Source organism: Leptonychotes weddellii, chromosome 10 (genome assembly GCF_054177405.1).
Source record: "Leptonychotes weddellii isolate Sample4059 chromosome 10, ASM5417740v2, whole genome shotgun sequence".
NCBI classification, from domain to species: domain Eukaryota; kingdom Metazoa; phylum Chordata; class Mammalia; order Carnivora; family Phocidae; genus Leptonychotes; species Leptonychotes weddellii.
In genome coordinates, this window is record NC_138378.1 from 12,839,453 (window position 1) to 12,859,214 (window position 19,762).

Below are 19,762 nucleotides of genomic sequence, written 5' to 3' on the forward strand. Positions count from 1 at the left end.
TCCTCTCCTCTCCATTCTTTTCACTTCACTTTAAGCCCTCTAATACAATTTGAGGGGCCTGGACTCCCCCAAACAACATGGTGATACTGTTGACTCCTTTCTGAGTCTTGCTCCCTTTTAGCAAATCGGACGTGGGCAGATGCCGACAAATGCCCTGTCAGTTCCCAGCTTTACTCAGCTCTGCTCCCAACCTGTACCCCCCGCCCCCAACTAATCCAAGTAATAAGAAAGCACAATTTGCAGTTCTGATGTCTCCTTGTCACTTCTAAGGAATTCTTCAGTCTCTGTTTTCATACCCCAAAGCCAAAAAGGTTGTTTGAAGTGAAGGGAACTTTATAAACTCCAGATGGAGAGTTCTGATTTTCCTGACATCAGACTTTTCTCTATTTCTTCATTTCTGAATCGGGAATGACCCAGCTGTGTCCCCCAAGGATGACAGAGGAGCATGGCATTTCTTAGGGGTCGGTCTGTGACTATTTTCAGCCCGTAGCTGTTACTAGACAATATGTTCTCTGCTGTTTGGGCTGGGACACTGAGTACCTTCCATGAGACCTCCAGGATGCCCCCCACCTGACCAGGAAGTCTGCGGCCGCTGAGTGTACCGCCAGCGTGGCAGGTGGAGACATCTTGCCAAGGGCTAGGATTACAAGATTCCACAGAATGGTTGCAGTTAATTTGTTTTAAAATGAAACAAGTTTGTAGTCGAAGACTTTGAAAATACAGAAAAGCACAAAGAGTAAATCCTTTGCCCATTTCCCCACCTCCGGACAGAACCACTGTCACATTAAACTGACTGCCCTGCTAGTCGTTTTTTCCATGCATACTTTTAACAGAACCGAGAGCTTACTCTACATACTCTGTGTACCTTGGCTTTTTTTACTGAGTAATAGCTCTTGAACATTTCCCCATGTTAAAGATTTTTCTAAAAGGGTAGTTCTGCATCTTTTTTGTATCCCATATGCTTTTGAAAATCCAGTAACAGTTATAGACTCTCACTTCCTTGGAGAAAATAACATATAGTCAACCAACTGCGTGGAATAATTTTTGCACTGTTTCTAGGGTTTACAGACACTCCAAACCCATCCCCAAATCCGGGGTGAAGAACCTTTACAACGTGATTTTTAATGACGACTTAGGACTTTAATGTGTATAAACAGAGTTCTGATTGTGGACATTTGGATTATTTACCGTTCTGTTCTTTCTTTTCTTTTTCTTTTTTTTGACAGTAGTTGAATGACACGTTTTGCCAATACATCTTGCCCAGCTCCCTGATTACTGTCTTTGGATAAATTGCTATTAGTAGAGTTGCCAGGTCACGGAGTATGGCCACTTTTAAGGCTTTTGAGATGTCACCCTGGATGATTGTTTGATTACCATCTGTGAGCGACTGTTGCAGATGCAGCTGAGTGTCCTCTCGCTGGTCAGTGTTCTAATCGCCCTCTGCCTTCTTTCTCCACTGGCACAGCTCCAACCAGGAGATTCAGACCTACGCCATTGCACTGATTAACGCGCTTTTCCTGAAGGCTCCTGAGGACAAGCGACAGGTCTGTGGCTGCCTTTTCAAGTTTTTCATCCGGGCTCTTCCAGGAGAAGAATTGTCTCCCACGCACCCTCTGTTGTGCAGACAGCCGTCACACGGCCATTTCCCCAAGAGTCCTTCCTCCCGCCCCTCTGTGTCAGGGGCCCTCAGAGCGGCCTTGCTAAGGAAGGCCTGGGAGGCCCAGGTCTCAGGTCAGAGCATGGCCTGCAGACTTTTTCCTCCGAAGGGCCCAAGAGTAAATATCTTTTGCTCTGTGGGCTCATGGCCTGTGTGGCAGCCAGTCAACTTTGTCATTATAGCACGAAGAGCCTCTGACAATAGGTAAACAAGCGGGGGTGGCTGTCTTCCAAAAAGACCTCGTATACACAGCTAGATGACAAGCCCCGGCTGGTCTTCGTTGCCAACCCAGGCTAGAGGATCGAGAAGGGAGAGGACCCTCTCGGCATCACCGTCCAGTCCAAGGAAAGTGGGACAAATGAGATCCTTACTTAAGGAAGCCAGAGTGGGGGGATTTGGCACGAAGTTTGATGTATAAAGATCCTCAGATTCGAAGCTGCTTTCTTCCCCGGCCCATTAGCTGTGCGGCACCATGCACGCAGCTCTGTTCTGAGGCCCGGTGTCCTCTCCTGTGATACGGGAGTAGCAGCCTATGCCCCGGGTACTGCACAGGGGTGTCATGAGGAAAAGCCCCCTGTTTTACGAGTGAGGAAACCAGGAATAGGCCGGGCCAGGGAACAAGCAGGGACCTGAGCCCAGGGCCCGTAGGCTTAAGTGCTTTTCCAGGCTGGGCAGGTTCTTTAACCTCTCGGGTCTCTAATGAAAGAGTCAGGTTAGATGATCTCTAAGGGCCCTTCCAACTCTGACACTCTAGGTATCTCTGGTTAAAAAGCCCAAGTGGCATACAAAAGAAAGACTATTAGATTCTCTGTCCATACCATGGGCCCTGGAAGTTGAAATTCATGTTGTGGGATCATGAACCAAGCTCTTGGTGGCTTCCCGTGGGAGGACCAGGAGCATCTATGGTTCTGTGTGTCCTTGTCTTTCTTGGATGGCTTTGTTCTGTTAATCTCTCCCTTCCTAGTCCTGTTTTGAATGTAAGCTGACAGCTCATTCTTCCATCTGCTTCTCTCCGTGCTTTTTGCTTTCTGCCGGCAGGACAAGCACCTTAACCCTCTAGACCTGCCTGTCACTGTAAGTAGCACCGCCGTGTGGAAAGGGCCCCAGCTCTCTTCCAGGTGGGGAGGTCAGAGCTGGGCGAGAACCTCTTGTTCTGACCGAGGGGTTCACGGAACTCCAAGACCCAGGGAAAGGTTGTGTGCTGTAAATCTCATTCATCAGAACACTCAGGGAACGTTCTGGAGACTAGTGTTACATCCAGGATTAAGGAGACGTCTGCCCCAGGGACTGCTGCCCAATCTTTCCTTTGTAACCTGTCTTTACATAAGTTCGTGGTTCAGCCAGGGGAGATCAGATTCAGAAACAGCCTGAGACTTTCATGTAGATGATACCACGGATACATCGCCTTCCAGCTTGGTATGGCAAAGAGTAAAGATAAATCCATGTTGCTTTGGATGCGTACTAGACCATAGGAATTTGAAAAAGTCTAGACACTTGTCAGGAGGGAATTTGCATGCTTGTTGCTTGGTTGGAGCTTTAGAAGTCGGCTTTCCGAGGCTATGAAAGAGGATGAGTGCTTTCCCCCAGCACTGCAGAGAAGCTTCTGGTCTAAGGCCATTATATTCTAGCAGTAGGCCAATGTCAATTACCCACTTTGTAAGTTGTCCACAGCAAGATTTAATCTCAAGCCAACCTATAGCTACCAAAGAAGTTTCTAGGCCACCTTCCTCCTCTGCCAGCCCAGCATGTGCTCAGGGGATGCAAAGTAAAACTTAATGTTCCTGGCAGCGTCAGCCATTTGGAATATGGCTAGAGATGTAGAAGGGAGAGGGAAAGGCCTTTTAGCTCTGAGAAAAATGAGAGTGCTCACAGATACTGCTCCATGGGAGAGGTGGGACAGCTCCCTCAGGGCCACTGATTTAGAATTATCCATAAAATTAAATTAAGGCAGCAGTTTAGAAAGTGAAGTCATACTAATTAATGTGGTAAGAAGCAATGGCCAAGATTGGCAGGAGGAGACAGAAGAATTATGAAAAGCTGTCAGAAAGATTAAAAGCACAGGAACCTTGGGACCATTTTGTTGAGGGAAAAACAGCCGCACATTTCGGAGGTCCTCGGGGTAGCAGCGTGGCAGAACGTACCGCCCTTCTGGGGAAGCCAAGTCCTCGGCAGTGATGAAGTTGTAATTATTGTCGTCCCTTCAAAAATAAAGAAATGTCTATCATATATTTTTAGAGAATTTGTGTAAGAACAATCAAAACAAGGTCCTGAAAGGACCCTTGAAGCTTCGCTCCCTGGAAAACTCCTTTATGTAGGATCCTTTATTTCCTGAGGGTGCTAAATAAATAAAGTGTTACTGTCAAAATCTGAATGAAATACAATAAAAACACTGACCCTATTAGGAGAAATTACCCAAAAGCACCAACATGCTGTTCTCCAAACCAGTCAGAAGTGAATCACGGCTACTTACTGTGGCAGAGTGTGGCGCTGGGGGGCCCCGGAGGGGGCACTGGGGCCAAAGCCCTGTCCTTGGGTTGGAGGAGGCCCTTCCAGCCTTGGGGGTGGGTGTCTGCCTGGAACGGCGCATGGGAACCATCTCGCTGCTCTGTGCTCCGTACGCATTGTCCGTTGCCCGGCATCCTTGTGACTCGACTGTCTTGTCCTGAAGTGGTCTTTGTTCCCCTTGGAAGATGATGTGGTTGACTGTGCCATTGGGGAGGGACACCCTATCTGAGTCAATTTGCCCTCCCAGAAAAAAAGCATGTGGGAATTTTTCAGAGTATAAAATATGTTTGATGGTCTGTGGGTTTTTTTTTTTCCATTTGCCCACTTTTTATTTGAAAGGAGAGGGGCGCCTGGGTGGCTCAGTTGGTTAAGTGACTGCCTTCGGCTCAGGTCATGATCCTGGAGTCCCTGGATCGAGTCCCGCATCGGGCTCCCTGCTCGGCGGGGAGTCTGCTCCTCCCTCTCCCACTCCCCGTTTGTGTTCCCTCTCTCGCTGTGTCTTTCTCTGTCAAATAAATAAATAAAATCTTTAAAAAAAAAAAAAAAAGGAGAAAAAATTTCAGAGAAAAAGCCCCAGAGCCACGATATCATTTGATAGTGACTATCAACTTGATTGTTGTCACAGCTGGGTGCCTGCCACCTTGCCTTACATTTGCTTGTTTTTCTCAACAGGATATGGCCAATGCGTTTGCACAGAAGCACCTTCGGTCCATAATCCTGAATGTAAGTTCCCAGAACAAGCTGTATTTTGTTACTGGTGATAGCAATTATTACTGTTACTGTAGTTGTATTATTATTATTGAAATTACTGTTGCGTGGGGAGGGCGCTCAAAGGGAACCTACCAATAGATAGGTGCTAATAAACCCTTGTTAAGCTGGAATGCTTTTTCTCCTAATCCTCTGTCAACAGAGCTGTTTCTAGGAGGCCCTCCCACCAGGAATCCCGGAGCCTCTGAGGAGCTACGAAGGCCAGCCAGCTGTGCTGTTTGTTGCCCTGCGGCTCCAACAGTTTTTATTCAGAAGGAATGTGTTAAAATAGGCCCCAAAGGGGAAAGTAATTCGTTCAGCTAACACCAGTCAGACCTGAGTTGTGTGGGGCACAAGTAGGGAGGAATAAGACAGTGTGTTTGCTCTCAAAGATATTCCGGTTCCCTGGGACGGTGCCAGAACACCGTGTGCTCAGTGCTTCCATAGAGCTTCACGGTCTGAGGGATGGAGGGGTAGCAGGTGTCTGGAAGCCTCTAGAGGAGTGAGGGCAGGTGAGGCTGAGGCTTCCTCAGCAGACCGAGAAGGGGTGTGTGACTGGGCGAGGGTGGGTCAAGGAGCAGATGTGTGCCGGGGCTGGAGGCTGGAGCGCAGCAAAGACCAGGTCAAGTAGGGCCTTAGTCTCTCTCCCCAGCGCAGTTGAGGGGATTTCATAGGGATGGTGACATAACCAGGCTGGCATTTAGAAACCTCACGCTAGCAGGTGTGTGTGTTTCTTGGGGGTGTATGAGGGAGGAAAGTAGAGGGGGAGGTGGCGGGGAGGGAGGCCTCTGGGAAGAGGGCTGACTCCCTGTCCCCACGCGGGGATGTGGGTGGGAGAGAGTGGCTGGGGCGGGGTGGGGGGCAGGTAAGAGCTGGGGAAGAGAGCTGGGGATCTGGGTGAAAGGGAGGCCGTTTTATCAGTTGTCAAAACCAAGGGAAAACCAGGAGGCCACAGTGAAAGGAATAAAACGAGAAATGAGAAGTCAGGTGTGAAAGGCTTGGTAATTCTGAGCACGAACTTTAGAGTCACCAGCCTCCACTCTGCCATTAACCAATCTTTGATCTTGAGCAATTCACTTAACTTCAATTTGCTTTGATTTGCTCATCTGGATGTGAGGCCTGAATGAGCTCTTATATATACAGCGCTTAGCAGGGTGCCTGGCCCTTGGTAAGCACCCCGCTCACATCAGCAGTTCTTTTACTGTAAGCAGGAGACAAAGGTGGTAGAATTCAAGAAGTGAGCTCTGAGCACTTGCAAAGTCAAGCAACGGCCTGCTCTGAACACACAGAGCCCACCTCTTCACCTTGCAGAACCAGCTCCTGCCTACTGGCCGTTTCCCTGGTCAGAGCCCCACCGCCAGCCAGGCAGGAGGGTTGCGGGCAGGAGGGACGCGAGCAGACGCTTCGGCCCGCCGCCCGTGAGTCATGCAGAGCGCACAGGTCCCACGCGTGCTTGTCCACATTCCTGAGCAGCCCTCTTAGGCGCCATCCTCTGCATGTGTGGGAGGGGGGACCCTTCTAAGGGAAATGTAATGAATTTCGAGGCTTATTATTTACCTCAATGGGATTAGTTCCACTCATTTCTGGACAAACCTTGGAACAAGCGAAGATTCTACTATAGAAGACAATTCAGGGTCAGGACTCAGGACTTAAATGGTTTGCTCCGAAATGGTTAATGCGTGCTCACTGAAGTCCCAGCAGTTCACAGAGTCAAGCCAAAGAGTACAGGCCTTGAATCCCTCAGCACTCAAGTAGGACTTGAGCTAAAAGCTCTGCAGCCGTGACTTCTCAGACGGGCTGAGTGATTACCTCCCCGCTGTGATGTCTCTAAGTTTGAGAAAGGGGGATTCAAGTGAACGAAAACCATATCACATTAACTGGGGTGGTTCTCAAAGTGGTTTGATGAATTATGGAGAGAGGAGAGGAGGAAGGAAGGGTAGGGAGGCATCGGAGTGGCAGAGGGAGGGGGCACAGAGAAAGGAAGAGGCTCAGAGGGAGGCAAAACGAGGTGTGGAGGGGGCCCTGAGGAGACCCCGCAGCAAGAGGCTGGGGGTGGGGTGGCTTGCTAGGGCGGGGGGAGCGGAGAGCGGCAGACAGCCACCATGTGGAGGAGGTGAGGGCCTTAGCACACACTGGTGGGGGGTTAGGAGCAGCACTGCCCGTGGAACCTTCTGCAGCATGGAGGTGCCATCCAGAATGGGAGCCACTGGCCATGTGTGGCTCCTGAGCACCTGAAATGTGTGTAGTGCAATGGGGGAGCTAAATTTGTAATTTTAAAAATTTCAGTTAAAATACCCACATGTGGCTTGTGGCTGCCGTATTAAGCTGTGCAGATCTAGAGAAATGAAGAACACTCTGGAGTCACATGTCGGGGAAAGGAAGTCTGAGCAGCGCCGTCAAGTGGAAATATAGCGCGAGCCACTTATTTCATTTTTTTTTTTTTCCCAAGGATTTTATTTATCTATTTGACAGAGAGAGAGACAGCGAGAGAGGGAACACAAGCAGGGGGAGTGGGAGAGGGAGAAGCAGGCTTCCCGCTGAGCAGGGAGCCCAATGTGGGGCTGGATCCCAGGACCCCGGGATCATGACCTGAGCCGAAGGCAGACGCTTAATGACTGAGCCACCCAGGCACCCCCACTTATTTCATTTTAAATGTTAGAGTAGCAACAGTAAAAAAGGAATATGGGAAATCAATTTCAATAATATATTTAATTTAACCCACTATATCCCAAATACTATGATTTCAATGCGTAATCAGTAGAAAAAAATTGGTAATGACATATTTTACATTTTCTTTTTTTTACACTAAGGCTCTGAGATCTGGCGTACATTTTACATTTGCGACGTATCTCAGTTTGGACTAGCCACATTTTAGCTGTTCAGCAGCCCCATGTGGCTGGTGGCTACCAGATTGAGACTGCACAGGTCTAAAGACATTGATGTCAAGCCAGAGCAAACTTTAGAGTTACGGAGCTTTAGAGCAGTGCTGTCTGGAAGAACTTTCTGTGATAATGGAAATTGATGTAGGAAAGACGTTATTAGGATTTGAAGCCGACAGCCAAGAAAGAATTCTTGAGATGTCTTTCTTTGGTGCAAAAAGGTGATTTTATTACAGCATGGGGACCCATGGGCAGAAAGAACTGCATGGGGGTCATGAGGAGGGGCCCATTATATATTTTCAAATCAGGAGGGAGTTAGGGATGGTGTAAGTCTCTGAGGAATTTTGGAAGCAAGGTTTCCAGGACCTTGAGGGGGCTAGCTATTGTTGGGAAAAGGTCATTTATTACTGTCTAATAAAACCTTAGTCATGAGACCCTTCAGATGTGTATCGGTGGGCCATATGCTTGGGGGATGATTGCCAACATGTATCTTGGGGGGGGTTTAGAGATAAAGGAAGTTTCTAAAGGAATTCTTATATGTTAAAGTAGACTTACAGGATCCTGGGCGGGGGGGGGGGGCGGTTTGGGGGGGTTGGCGGTCAGGCTAGGATTGCCTTTTGCCCTTAGCAAAGTATTAACATTGAGGCAGTTGAGTCCCTAGAGGAATGTCACTCTGCCTGTTTGAAGGACTTGTCAGTGGGCTCTGGGTAGTAAGGAAATTTAATAATTTTTCTTCTGCCTTTTTTTTCCCACATCAGAAATGTTTTATATCTACTCTATCGTTGGGTGGTAGTCACTGGCCACCTATACCTGTTGAGCTTAAAATCTAGCTAGTGTGACCAAAGACCTGAATTTTTAACTTCAGTGAATTCTAACATATGCCAAGTGGCTACCATATTGGACAGCACAGCTCCGGAGACATAGAGCTAGACTGAGTGAGAGAACATGAAGGACACGGAGGGAGTGTGTGTGGAAAACTGGGCGAGAGTCTCATTTGGGTGAGAAGAGACCAAGAACGATTCAAGATGGCGGGTAAGACAGAGAAAAAGCAAGAAATACGAGGGAGCAAGCCAGGAAGAGCAGCCATTGTGGGAGTGAGAGCAGGGCAATAGGAGGCAAGAACGTCGCCAGGCGTTGATCAACCCAAGGGACACAGGGAGAGGTAGCATGTGAGAAAAAGAGGTGGGGTATGAGGGAAGGGGGGAGCCTGAAGTGGGGTGGGCGTCAGAGGGACGCAGGTGAGAACTGAGAGGGCGTGGTGGGGGTCATGGAAAGAGAGGGGGCGGGACAGAATACAGGGGACACAGGGAGGGGAGCATACACAGAGTGATAGGAGAGAAGGTGGCGGGGGGAGCGTTGGGGGCTGGACAAGGAGCATCAGGTGCTCTCCTTTGTGTAGGTGTCTCCATACTATTTCAAGAAAATGTCCTTTCCTAAAGCCTCTACTTGGTGAGGCCATGCACAACATTGTATTTTTCTACGGGAAGACAAAGCGGAGTCCTCCGCACACACTGTCTGTTGTCTTGGATTGAGTGCCCACTTGGAGGAAGGTCCAGCCACTGAGCCCTGCATCAGAATCGTAGCAGGGCAGCCTCCCTTGTCTTTGGCGTGACCGGATACAGCCTCTGCCCTGGGTTCCACTTCCCCTGCCCAGGGGAGTGCGGAAAAAGGGACTGTGCCCTTGGGGCCTGCAGTGAATCATCTCAGCCTGAATCGAGACCTTTCATGCTCCATCCCTTCTAGAACACGAAGTCTCCCAAGTTCCGTGTGTGGGAGGGAAACCCTGTTCCCTGCCCAGCATACTTTCTTTTTCACCAGCATGGATGTGAGTCTTCAGGAGAAGAAAATCAGTTCAGCCCTTGCCCCCTGCCTTTGCTTTTTCCAGCATGTGATCCGAGGGAACCGCCCAATCAAAACTGAGATGGCCCATCAGCTGTATGTCCTGCAAGTCCTGACCTTTAACCTTCTGGAAGAAAGGATGATGACCAAGATGGACCCCAATGACCAGGTAGGTGCTCCGTGGGACCAAGTACTCCTGGCTTAAGTTGTACGCCGTTTGATGTGGTGCATTCCACCGTTAGGCTCCGCATTGAGCACCTGATATGTGCCAGGGACTGTGCTCGATTGTGTCTGCAGAAATGGTTTGTGTTGCCCTGGAAACCTGGCTCTACCTCCCTGCCATCTCTTCCCGCTGGGTGACTCTCTGGGCCAAGCCCACCTCTGTCCCTTGAAGGCAGAGGTGATGCCTTCTCGGAGACTGAGCAGGGCCAGGGTCCTGCCCAGGAAAGCCCAACCTGCTCTTTCTTTTCCTTGCTTCCCTGGGTTAGCTGATTTACCTCCTGGCTGTCCGTTTCACTTCTCAGGCTCAAAGAGACATTATATTTGAACTGAGAAGGATCGCATTTGATGCAGAGTCTGACCCTAGCAATGTCCCCGGGAGTGGGACTGAGAAGCGCAAAGCCATGTATACCAAGGACTACAAAATGCTGGGATTTACTGTAAGTTTCCCAAACTATGGATCTTGGGAGGCCTGCTCCCCTGACAGAAGGTCAGAGGGCGCACCCACACAGAGCCCCGAGGACCCCCCCTTCGTCATGGTGGCCCTGGAATCGATGACACCAAGAAGCTGGAGGGGCCCTGACACTTAGTTGGCCTTGGCGCTGGGAGGTCACACATTTCCGTGCAGCATTTGGCCCCTTGGAACGAATCCATCTGTTGGAGGGTCCAAGAGGTCAGTCACATGGGTAAAGAGAGGACCTCTCCTGAAAGCAGCGAGGTGCTTTGAAAAGCAGAAGTGGATATCTTGTGGTAGGACACATTTGATGATGGAGTTAATTCAATTAAACACTTAGCGTGCACCTACCCACTCAGCACACAGTATGCTGGGTGCTGGGGAGACGGAATGAGTCAGCACAGTCCCAGGTCAGGAGCTCCCCGTCTCGCAGAGATGGTGGGCAGGAAGGAGGTAACACGAGAGCTAGTGGCATGGACAGGAGGGCAGTAGGGCGTCCCCTCAGGTGGCACCGCACACGGGAGGCTACAGAGTCTCAAGTCCGTTCCTTTATTTCCCCAGAACCATATCAACCCAGCGATGGACTTTACCCAGACTCCTCCTGGAATGCTGGCCTTGGACAACATGCTGTACTTGGCTAAAGTCCATCAGGACACCTACATCCGGGTAACAGCGGGGGGCCAGCTGGCTCAGCCCTGCCACCACATGTCTCGCCTCCCTAATCCCCCTGCCTTCGTCCCCCCAGATCGTCTTGGAGAACAGTAGCCGGGAGGACAAACACGAGTGCCCCTTCGGCCGCAGCGCCATCGAGCTCACCAAAATGCTCTGTGAAATCCTGCAGGTTGGGGAGCTGCGTAAGTCCCAGCCACCCCCCTCTTCTTTCAGCGACTCCGTAATCAGGAGCCTAGGGGGACTCGAGGTTACAAAGCTAGGGGTCAGTGGGATGGGACAACTAGTGTGCTTTGTGTGGGCAGTCACCGGGTGAGCCGTGAGCCGTCTTATCCTCGCTTTTGGGAATCATGGCTGCTGCTTGGTTTGAGCGGGTCATTTCACGTGTGCAGGAGCTGCGCCTCCATCCATTTGGCCCCGTGTGTCAGGCTGGCCGAGCCTGAGAGAGGGCAGAGCCAGACCGAGAGAAGAAAGCTGAGGAAGTAGAGAAAGGCCCATCCCACACTCTTCACTCGCCTTGGCCTTGCTCTGCTTTCGTTCCTCGGGACTTGAGTGCACGCGAGCGCCCAGCCTCACCCTCCCTGCTTCTCTTCCTCCGTAGCCAACGAGGGCCGCAACGACTACCACCCGATGTTCTTTACCCATGACCGCGCGTTTGAGGAGCTCTTCGGGATCTGCATCCAGCTGCTGAACAAGACCTGGAAGGAGATGAGGGCGACAGCCGAGGACTTCAACAAGGTCCGTGTCACAGAGCTCTGACGCCCACGGCTGGAGGCCGTCACGTGACAGTCTGTGACCGCTCTCCGGAGCCTGGGGAGCCCCTGAGCTGGGAAACCAGCATGTCGGCAGCCCTGGGTCACAAGATGCCACACCGGAGAACCTCGGGCCCCTCTGCTTGTGCTTCCTCTGTGGCCTGGAGCAGGGGTCTGCCCCTCGGTGCCCTGGGCCCCTCATGGCCCCAGAGGAGCCAGTACCTGCCCGCCTGTCTCCCGTAGAGGGCAGGAGGCTAAGCCTAACCATACAAGCGCTGGTTGACTGAGCGCTTACTATGTCAGGCCCTGGTGCGGTTCCATGGCCAGGAAACGTTAGGGAGAGGTGTGGACTGGCAGGATAGGCCCGTCCTGGCTATCCACTCAGTAGTCATTCCTGACGCACACCCAAGTCCCCACGCTCCACAGAGCACTCACCGCTGGGCCGTCAAAAGCCAACAGTCCAGAAGCCGCTCAGCTCATTGTAAACAATCTGCAAGGTATGAGGAGGAGAAAGTTCTCTGTAGTCCACCACCCAGCGATGACCATGTTCACGTCTTCCTCTAGTCTTTTCTCTTGTAGACTTTGTCCTGCATGAGCGCAGAGCTGCCCGACGAGCCATGGGCTGGCATGTTTCCTCTTTCACTATTGTTTGAGGGGAAGCGTATATCCGAAATCGAGTCTTCCTTTCTCTGGCTTTAGAGATGAGGAGAGGGAGGCCTGCAGACGGCAAGCGGCTTGCTCAAGGCACAGATTAAGAGATGGGGTCAGGATCTGAGCCTCTTTCCCTCCGACTTCCAAACCTGTGCTCATTTCAGCACACTGTCGACTAGTTGAAATTTGTGGGAAAGAAAGCATTTGTCCCTAGCAGGCATTTGTCCCCGAGAACCACCTAAGAAGGTGTGTGCCTCGGAGAGTCAGTATTCTTGCTCACCCAGCAGGTGTCTGGGGTGACTCCAGGGCGGGGGCAGAGCCAGGCTGCCTGCACCCGGCCTGGCCCCTCAGCAGAGGGACTGAGGCAGCCGGCTTCCTTCCCGCTCAGGTCATGCAGGTGGTCCGAGAGCAGATCACTCGAGCTTTGCCCTCCAAACCCAGCTCTTTGGATCAGTTCAAGAGCAAACTGCGTAGCCTGAGCTACTCTGAGATCCTGCGACTGCGCCAATCCGAGCGGATGAGTCAGGATGACTTCCAGTCCCCGCCAATTGTGTAAGTGCCTCTGGGTGGCGGGGGGCGGCGGGGGGTGGGGTGGGGGGGAGGCACCACCAGCCCTGCCGTGTCTTCACCTCCCCTTGCTTCCGTGCGCGTCCCCCCAGGGAGCTGAGGGAGAAGATCCAGCCTGAGATCCTGGAGCTGATCAAGCAGCAGCGGCTGAACCGGCTCTGTGAGGGCAGCAGCTTCCGGAAGATTGGGAACCGTCGGAGGCAAGGTGAGGGGGTCTGGGCGGCTGGGCTGGTCCTTACCTCTCCGAGTCACCGCACGGGGGAGGGAGCCTGCCGGACAGAGCCTGCAGGGAGCAGGCCGGGAACATGTCATCCTTTTGCCCTTCATGTGCCCTGGCCTTTGCCAGAACTGTCCCTGGTCACCTGCTTGTCTTGCCTTGTGTTCCAGAACGTTTCTGGTACTGCCGCTTGGCACTGAACCACAAAGTCCTGCACTATGGTGACTTGGATGACAACCCTCAAGGGGAGGTGACGTTTGAATCCCTGCAGGAGAAAAGTAGGTTCATTTCTCCGTCAGTGTGTCGTAGTAGCTGGACTCGATGTCAGGAGACCTAAGTTTGTTTTTAAAAGATTTTATTTATTTATTTGACAGAAAGAGAGAGAGAGAGCACAAGCAGGGAGGACAGCAGGACTAGGGAGAGGGAGAAGCAGACGCCCCGCTGAGCAGAGAGCCTGACACCGGGCTCGATCCCAGGACCCTGGGATCATGACCTGGGCCGAATGCAGACGCTTAACTGACTGAGCCACCCAGGCGCCCCAGGAGACCTGAGTTTTAGTCCTGGTTATCTCAAGCCGATTATCTGGTCGTGGACCACTTGTCTCCCTGGACCTGTCTGCTCATCTGTCAGAGGTCCTCTCTACCTGGACTACCTCACAGGGCTGCTCGGGGAAGCCCGTGGGATCCCCAGTGGGAATGGGGCTGGTAGATTGTCAGGGGCGCTACCAGACTGTACCGAAAGGCGGTGGCACAGCCGGGGCTCTGAAGCCAGACTGCCTGGGTTCAAATCCAAGCTTTGCCGTTAATTCTAATTAATGCAGGTTAACTCTCACCTCTGCCTTGGTTTCTTGTGCAAAATGGGAGCAATAGGCACATGTCCCTCATCAGAATTGAATGAGTCATGTATGTCAAGGCCTTAGGGCAGGGACTGGGAGGTAGTGAGCACGGCTGTTTGCGCTGGAGGCCTTGTCGCCTTCCTCACGGTGCCGTGGAAGTGACGTGGGTGTCTAAGGCTCCGGTCCTCGGGGAGACGATCCCAAAGCCCTGAACTGACCCCCGGTGAGATTGGACGCAGCCCAGCAGGCCATGGCCCCGGGAAGTAGCACCAGGCCACTCTGTCTGAGCTGACACAGCCCTTTGGTCTGGGGGCTGGGGCTCCCCTTCCAGCACTGATGCAAAGACCCACTCGCAGCGTGAATCTTCCAGAGACTAATGCCCTTCATTTCCCAGTTCCTGTTGCAGACATTAAGGCCATCGTCACTGGGAAGGATTGCCCCCACATGAAAGAGAAGAGCGCTCTGAAACAGAACAAGGTGAGCGGAGCAGCAAGCCTGCCGGAGTCACGGTCACGGTCACGGTGACGCCGGAGGGTTCAGGCGGTAGTCGTGGTTTAAGTACACGCTCTCCCACCCCCCTTCTCTCCCTGTAAGTTATTCCTATGGCTCTTACTAAGAACAGTTTTGAACATACACAAAAACAGATAGAACCCGCACATACGCATCACCCAGCCTCAACAACCGTGGCCGGTCCTACCCATCCGCTTATTATTACATCAAAGAAAAAATCAAGTATGATGTCATTTCCTCTTAAATATTTAGAATGTATCTGTAAATGATAAGGACTCTTCACATAATCGCAATACCGTTATCACACCTGAAAAGAAATTTTGAAAGTTGTCATTTAGTATCAAATATTCCATATATGTTTGTATTCTTTAAATAATTTCTCTGTATAAAAATTTATAAGTGCTTACGTGTACACACACACGTGCACACATATGCATACTCATACCCGTTTTGTTCACTGAAACAGAATCCAAATAGGATATGCACATTGTGATTAGTCTTTAGTTCCTCTTTCTCTTTTCCATCTGTGTTTTCCTCTTTGCGGTTTATTAGTTGAAGAAACCAGGTTGCTTGTTTGGTAGTTTCTCAGAGTCTGAAATGTGCTGATTGTCTCCCCGTGGTATAGTTTAACTTGCTTCTCTGTCCCAGATCTGTACGTTGGTGGAGAGATTTAGGGGGAGGCTTGATCCAGTTCAGGTTTGACCCCCTTTTTTGGGGGGGGTGGACAGGATGACTTCCTAGGTGGTGTTATGTTCTATCAAGAGACACATGATGTGATCGTCTTTCTTTTTGCGATGTTAGCAGACTCTTGGTGCTAAGTGCCTCTTCCACGGGTAAATTAAGATTTGCAAACTAGTGGTGTTCTAATGCGGTCATTCTCATTTATGAGCTGAACTACTTCTCTAAACAGAAACTTACCATCATCTACTCTTGGCTTCCCAGTGGTCCAGTTTATATAAGAAAGGAGAGTAAGTGCTTGATTCTTTCCTTTTGTAAAAGTACCTACTTTTAAAACAGTGAGTTGGTTCTCTGGTATCATCCAACATTGACCAATTTTGTGTATGTGTTTTGTTTTGTTTTGTTTAGTAGTACTATGAACTCATGGATTTAAGCAAATTGGTATTTGTCCCAGTCCATTACAGTTATGTTGTTGATGCTTAAATTCTGTCATCTTTGGCCACAATTTGTTATTGTTGTGGTGGTTTCTAAACCGTTACGACTTTCAGTCTGATCACCAACATACGTACCTACATATGTAGGTCACCTACAGTCTTGGACTCTGAGATGCAGAGGTTTTAAGTGTTGAGAAATGACTTTTCTCCAGTGTTAGGAGCATCCACATGTTAGGTGTGACTCAGGTGGGGGGTGGGTGAGTTAGCGCTCATACCACGATGCCTCGTGTCCAGCCACACTGGTGCACGTGCTGGGGGCCTGGTGATACCACGTCTGAATCAACGCCTTCAGTGACGGTGCCAGGTGACAAGGAATTTGGCCAAGATCTTGGCGCGCAGAGCCCAGGCCACCCCCGCCCCCACGGAACTGAAACCCTTTCTCTTTCAGGAGGTGTTGGAGTTGGCGTTCTCCATCCTGTATGACCCTGATGAGACCTTAAACTTCATCGCACCTAACAAGTATGAGGTGAGCAGTGTGGTCCCGCTTTGGACAGCCCCGCCCCTTCTGTGACTCTTCAGCTGAAGGCAGGAGTGGGCAGAACAGGGACATCCCCCAGAGGCAGGGGACCACAGCGTGTCATGAAGGCTTTTTGGCGCCGGCGATCTGCCAGGCTGGCGTCCATCCGCCTGGGCTGGGCTCCCCAGCTTACTGCTCTTCAGCAGTAGCCGTAAGTTGCAGTTAGAAAATCAGGGTCACAGGGGATAACCGAACTTGTCCGGACTGGGAGAACTCTCCCCCTTTTCAGTCTCCGCATGGCCACCTTCCCGAGCGAACCCGACAGATCCTCTGTCCTCAGGGCTCCTGGGCACAGGTGGTAGAGGGTCTGGCCTGGGCTTTGGGGCTGACAGGTCTGGTCCGCCTGATGGGCCCCCACAGTGGTACTTGCAGCACTGGAAGATACTTGGTGTTACATGAGTAACTGTGCTTGAGCCCCGTGTGGCTGCTGAGCTCGGGGAGCATCAGAGGGCACTAGAGGTGGGGCTTCTGGAAGAGGAGACACTTTGGCAGCCCCGAGCTGCCAGTGGAATTCTGTTGGGAAGAAGTGAAGAACTAGCAGGTGGGGAGACAGGTGAGCAAAGGCAGGGAAAAAGACTGAGCAGGAGTGAGAGAGGGATAGGTCGACAGTTCTCTGTTATTCCTCCCTATCATGAGACCCTCAAGTTCAATTTCTCTAGCACTTACTTTTAACATTTGTTGACTGGGCTTTTTTTTTTTTTTTTTAACTTTTTTTGAAATAAAATTGAGATGCTACAGTGATTCCTTTTGGGTCCTGCTTTTTACACCTAATATGTATCCCCCTCCCCGCAACCATTGCTCATTTCCTGGGCAGTTTTGGCTAGTTGATGCCCCAGTACTCAGGTCTTGTTTTGCTGTATTCATTAGTTGCATTTTTTAAAAATCATATTTAAAAAAATAAATAAAAATAAATCATATTTCAGATTATCTTAGGAAGCTTAAATGTAAATCCCTCATAAAAGCCAAAAGGTTTTTTTTTTTTGGAAAGTGAATGATCACCTCCCATTTTATCTTTGCCATTATCCCAAATCAGCTCTGCCTATACTAAGTAGTGTCAAAAGAGACTACGGTGAATCCTGTCATCAAAGGGACCTTGGCAGGCCCTCCGGCTGACCAGGGGCCACCATGTGATGTTTTACAACTTGCTTCCACAGTACTGCATCTGGATCGACGGCCTCAGTGCCCTTCTGGGGAAGGACATGTCCAGCGAGCTGACCAAGAGTGACCTGGACACCCTGCTGAGCATGGAGATGAAGCTGCGGCTCCTGGATCTGGAGAACATCCAGATTCCTGAAGCCCCGCCGCCAGTGCCCAAGGAGCCCAGCAGCTATGACTTTGTCTATCACTACGGCTGAGCCTGGAGCCAGACTCCACGGTAGCCAGGAAGGGATTTGGGGCCCAGGAGAAACACCCAGACTGGTGCCTTGTCTTTTGCTTGTACAGAATCTGTAGTGACCACGGTGGCCAGTGAATGCCAGCCATTCCTCAGACTCCCCTCAGACCACCCAGAGCTTCTTCTTGGTCCCTGCCCACCATAAGTCACGAAGGCAGGGTGCTCGGCCCTCGCTGTCACCGCGGAGCCCGGGATCGGAGCGTGAGGAATGAATAGCAGACGCCCTTGTCTTCCAGGCCAGGGACTGCTTGGGCTGGAGTTAACAAGAGTCACTCACCTTTTCTTCCTGAGCCTGCTCTCGGGTCAGCTGGATCCCGTGTGGGCAAGAGCTAGCCCAGCAAAGGCTGCCCGCAGAGGACAGACGTTCTAGGTGTGTTGAGAGCCTCAGAGAGACTGCCTTTGGGTGACCCATGCCTGTGTCTCAGATCCAAGCAGAGGCCTTGGCCTTTACTTGGTAGATGCCTTGCCCTTGCTTTCGTCGCCTTCGTGAGGGCTCACTCTGGCCTCATTCAGTGCCAGTAAGCTGCTGCTACTGAGGCTCGGCTCTAACATCTCTGGTCTCCGGAGCCACCAGATCTCTCTTGCCCACACAGTTGTCTGGGCGGATGGAAAGTTCTCCCTACCAAGCTCTCAGGCTCTCATCCTGGCAAGTCAAAGACATGCGAGCTAAGTCCTACCCTCTAGTCTCAAAGAACTCTGCAGGGAGAGCCCAGACAAGGCCTGGGCCGAGACTGGTGAGGCCACTGGAGTCCACTCCCTTCCCCCCCCCCCACCATTTTTATCTTTTCCTTCCTTAGAGAGAAATCTCCCGCCTAACCTGAATGGCAGCCCCCTCGTCTTTGCTTTCCTTTGGCCTCCCCGACCTCAGGAAGTTTGGCCTTCCCTTCGCCCTCCCATCCCAGTGCTGTGGTTTCTGCCACTGGCCGTGATTTCAGGGAGCTAGCTGAGGCCACGGCTGTGCCCACGGGCTTCCCTGGTGCTGCGGCACATGTAAACCACGCGCCCAGCCTCCCTCCTTGGACATGTGAACACAGCGGCATTCAGTCTTGGTAGGCCGGCATGGTAGGTACTGCCCGATGAAGAGTGTACTATATATTTTCTTTACTAGAGGCCATACTTATACAGACGTGTATATATATTTATATAAGATCTACCTATCCTAGGACAGAATGTTTGAGGGAAAATAAAATTGGAGGCTCTCCCTAAAACAAAAAAAAGAAAAATACCACTTCCAGTTGTGAGCCAAGAGAGTAACCGAGAGCAGCCAGGAGCTTCCCATCAGTAACCATGTTTTCAATAAATACTCTTTCATGTACGTACCGTGGTACCTATTAACAGCTGTTTCTCTGTACTTGCTCTCTCCGCCCAAGGGAGCTGTCACCTTGACAAGCTTTCATTTCATTATGTCTTTTCAACCACTTTGCCCTCCCTGGGCGTGTGCACGCGCACACACACACCTCGACAGTTCAGGATGCTCACAGATTGTTGTACCAGGACAAAGTGTTTTCTGCTGCGGCTTGCCGGGCACGGCCGGGAACGGCATACCGTACACCCCCATGAGCATAGCCTCCCTCTCCCCCCTGCCAGGGACGCAGCCAGGGAACAGCTCACATTCTTGTGACTTACAAAGAAGACACGTTCTTCACCCTGTGTGTCGCCGGTGCTTAGTGCCCAGCCTTCCAGCTGGTGTTTTAGGCTGTTGCTCCAAAACTCAGCCTTGGTAGCTGGGAGGCTTGAATGAGGGTGGTGATGAAAATAGATACTTTCTTTTCCCTCTGAGGGAAAAGGGGGCGAGGACAAGCTTTTTCGAAAGGCACAGCAAGTGCGTGCAGTGCAGGCCTTGAGGACTGAACACAGCCAAGACCTCAGGCAGTGATGGGTGCCATTGTGGGTACTCGGTAAGTGCTGAATGAACAAACTCGGCTGCAGGATGCCAGCTGGCGGGGGCAGGGGGCAGCAGGGGTTTGCATAATGCACTGCTTACACTCTGGGCTTGAACCTTCTGTTCAGAGGGGCCGGGGAAGCTGGCCGAGTCACTCGCAAGGATCCATGTTTGCAGCCAGTGTTAGAGGAGAGCACAGGAGGCACTGGGAGGAGAGGGCAAAAAACCCCTAACTGGCCCCCATTCTGCAACCCTAGCCTGCTCTGCCCTCCTGGGGGTTCTTGCGCCAGGCTCTGC

The 19,762-nt window shown here is 51.3% G+C and overlaps 1 protein-coding gene across 7 annotated transcripts in view; it reads left to right on the top strand.

The window, feature by feature from the left end:
- Positions 1–18,898, top strand: part of ELMO2 (engulfment and cell motility 2) — a 38,757-nt gene extending 19,859 nt beyond the window's left edge. For 6 of the 7 annotated variants that reach the window (XM_081832648.1, XM_081832651.1, XM_081832649.1 and 3 more), the window contains 13 exons: positions 1,466–1,544; positions 4,835–4,885; positions 9,674–9,796; positions 10,152–10,286; positions 10,862–10,966; positions 11,046–11,154; positions 11,571–11,707; positions 12,761–12,924; positions 13,032–13,144; positions 13,327–13,434; positions 14,386–14,468; positions 16,062–16,139; positions 17,345–18,898. In XM_081832648.1, coding sequence (XP_081688774.1) covers positions 1,466–1,544; positions 4,835–4,885; positions 9,674–9,796; positions 10,152–10,286; positions 10,862–10,966; positions 11,046–11,154; positions 11,571–11,707; positions 12,761–12,924; positions 13,032–13,144; positions 13,327–13,434; positions 14,386–14,468; positions 16,062–16,139; positions 17,345–17,545 — 1,486 coding nt within the window. In that variant the 3' untranslated portion in view covers positions 17,546–18,898. Of the gene's footprint in view, positions 1–1,465; positions 1,545–2,695; positions 2,732–4,834; positions 4,886–9,673; positions 9,797–10,151; positions 10,287–10,861; positions 10,967–11,045; positions 11,155–11,570; positions 11,708–12,760; positions 12,925–13,031; positions 13,145–13,326; positions 13,435–14,385; positions 14,469–16,061; positions 16,140–17,344 lie in introns of all 7 variants that reach the window. The other variant, XM_081832654.1, reaches the window with a different exon arrangement.
- Positions 18,899–19,762: the final 864 nt, after the last annotated feature.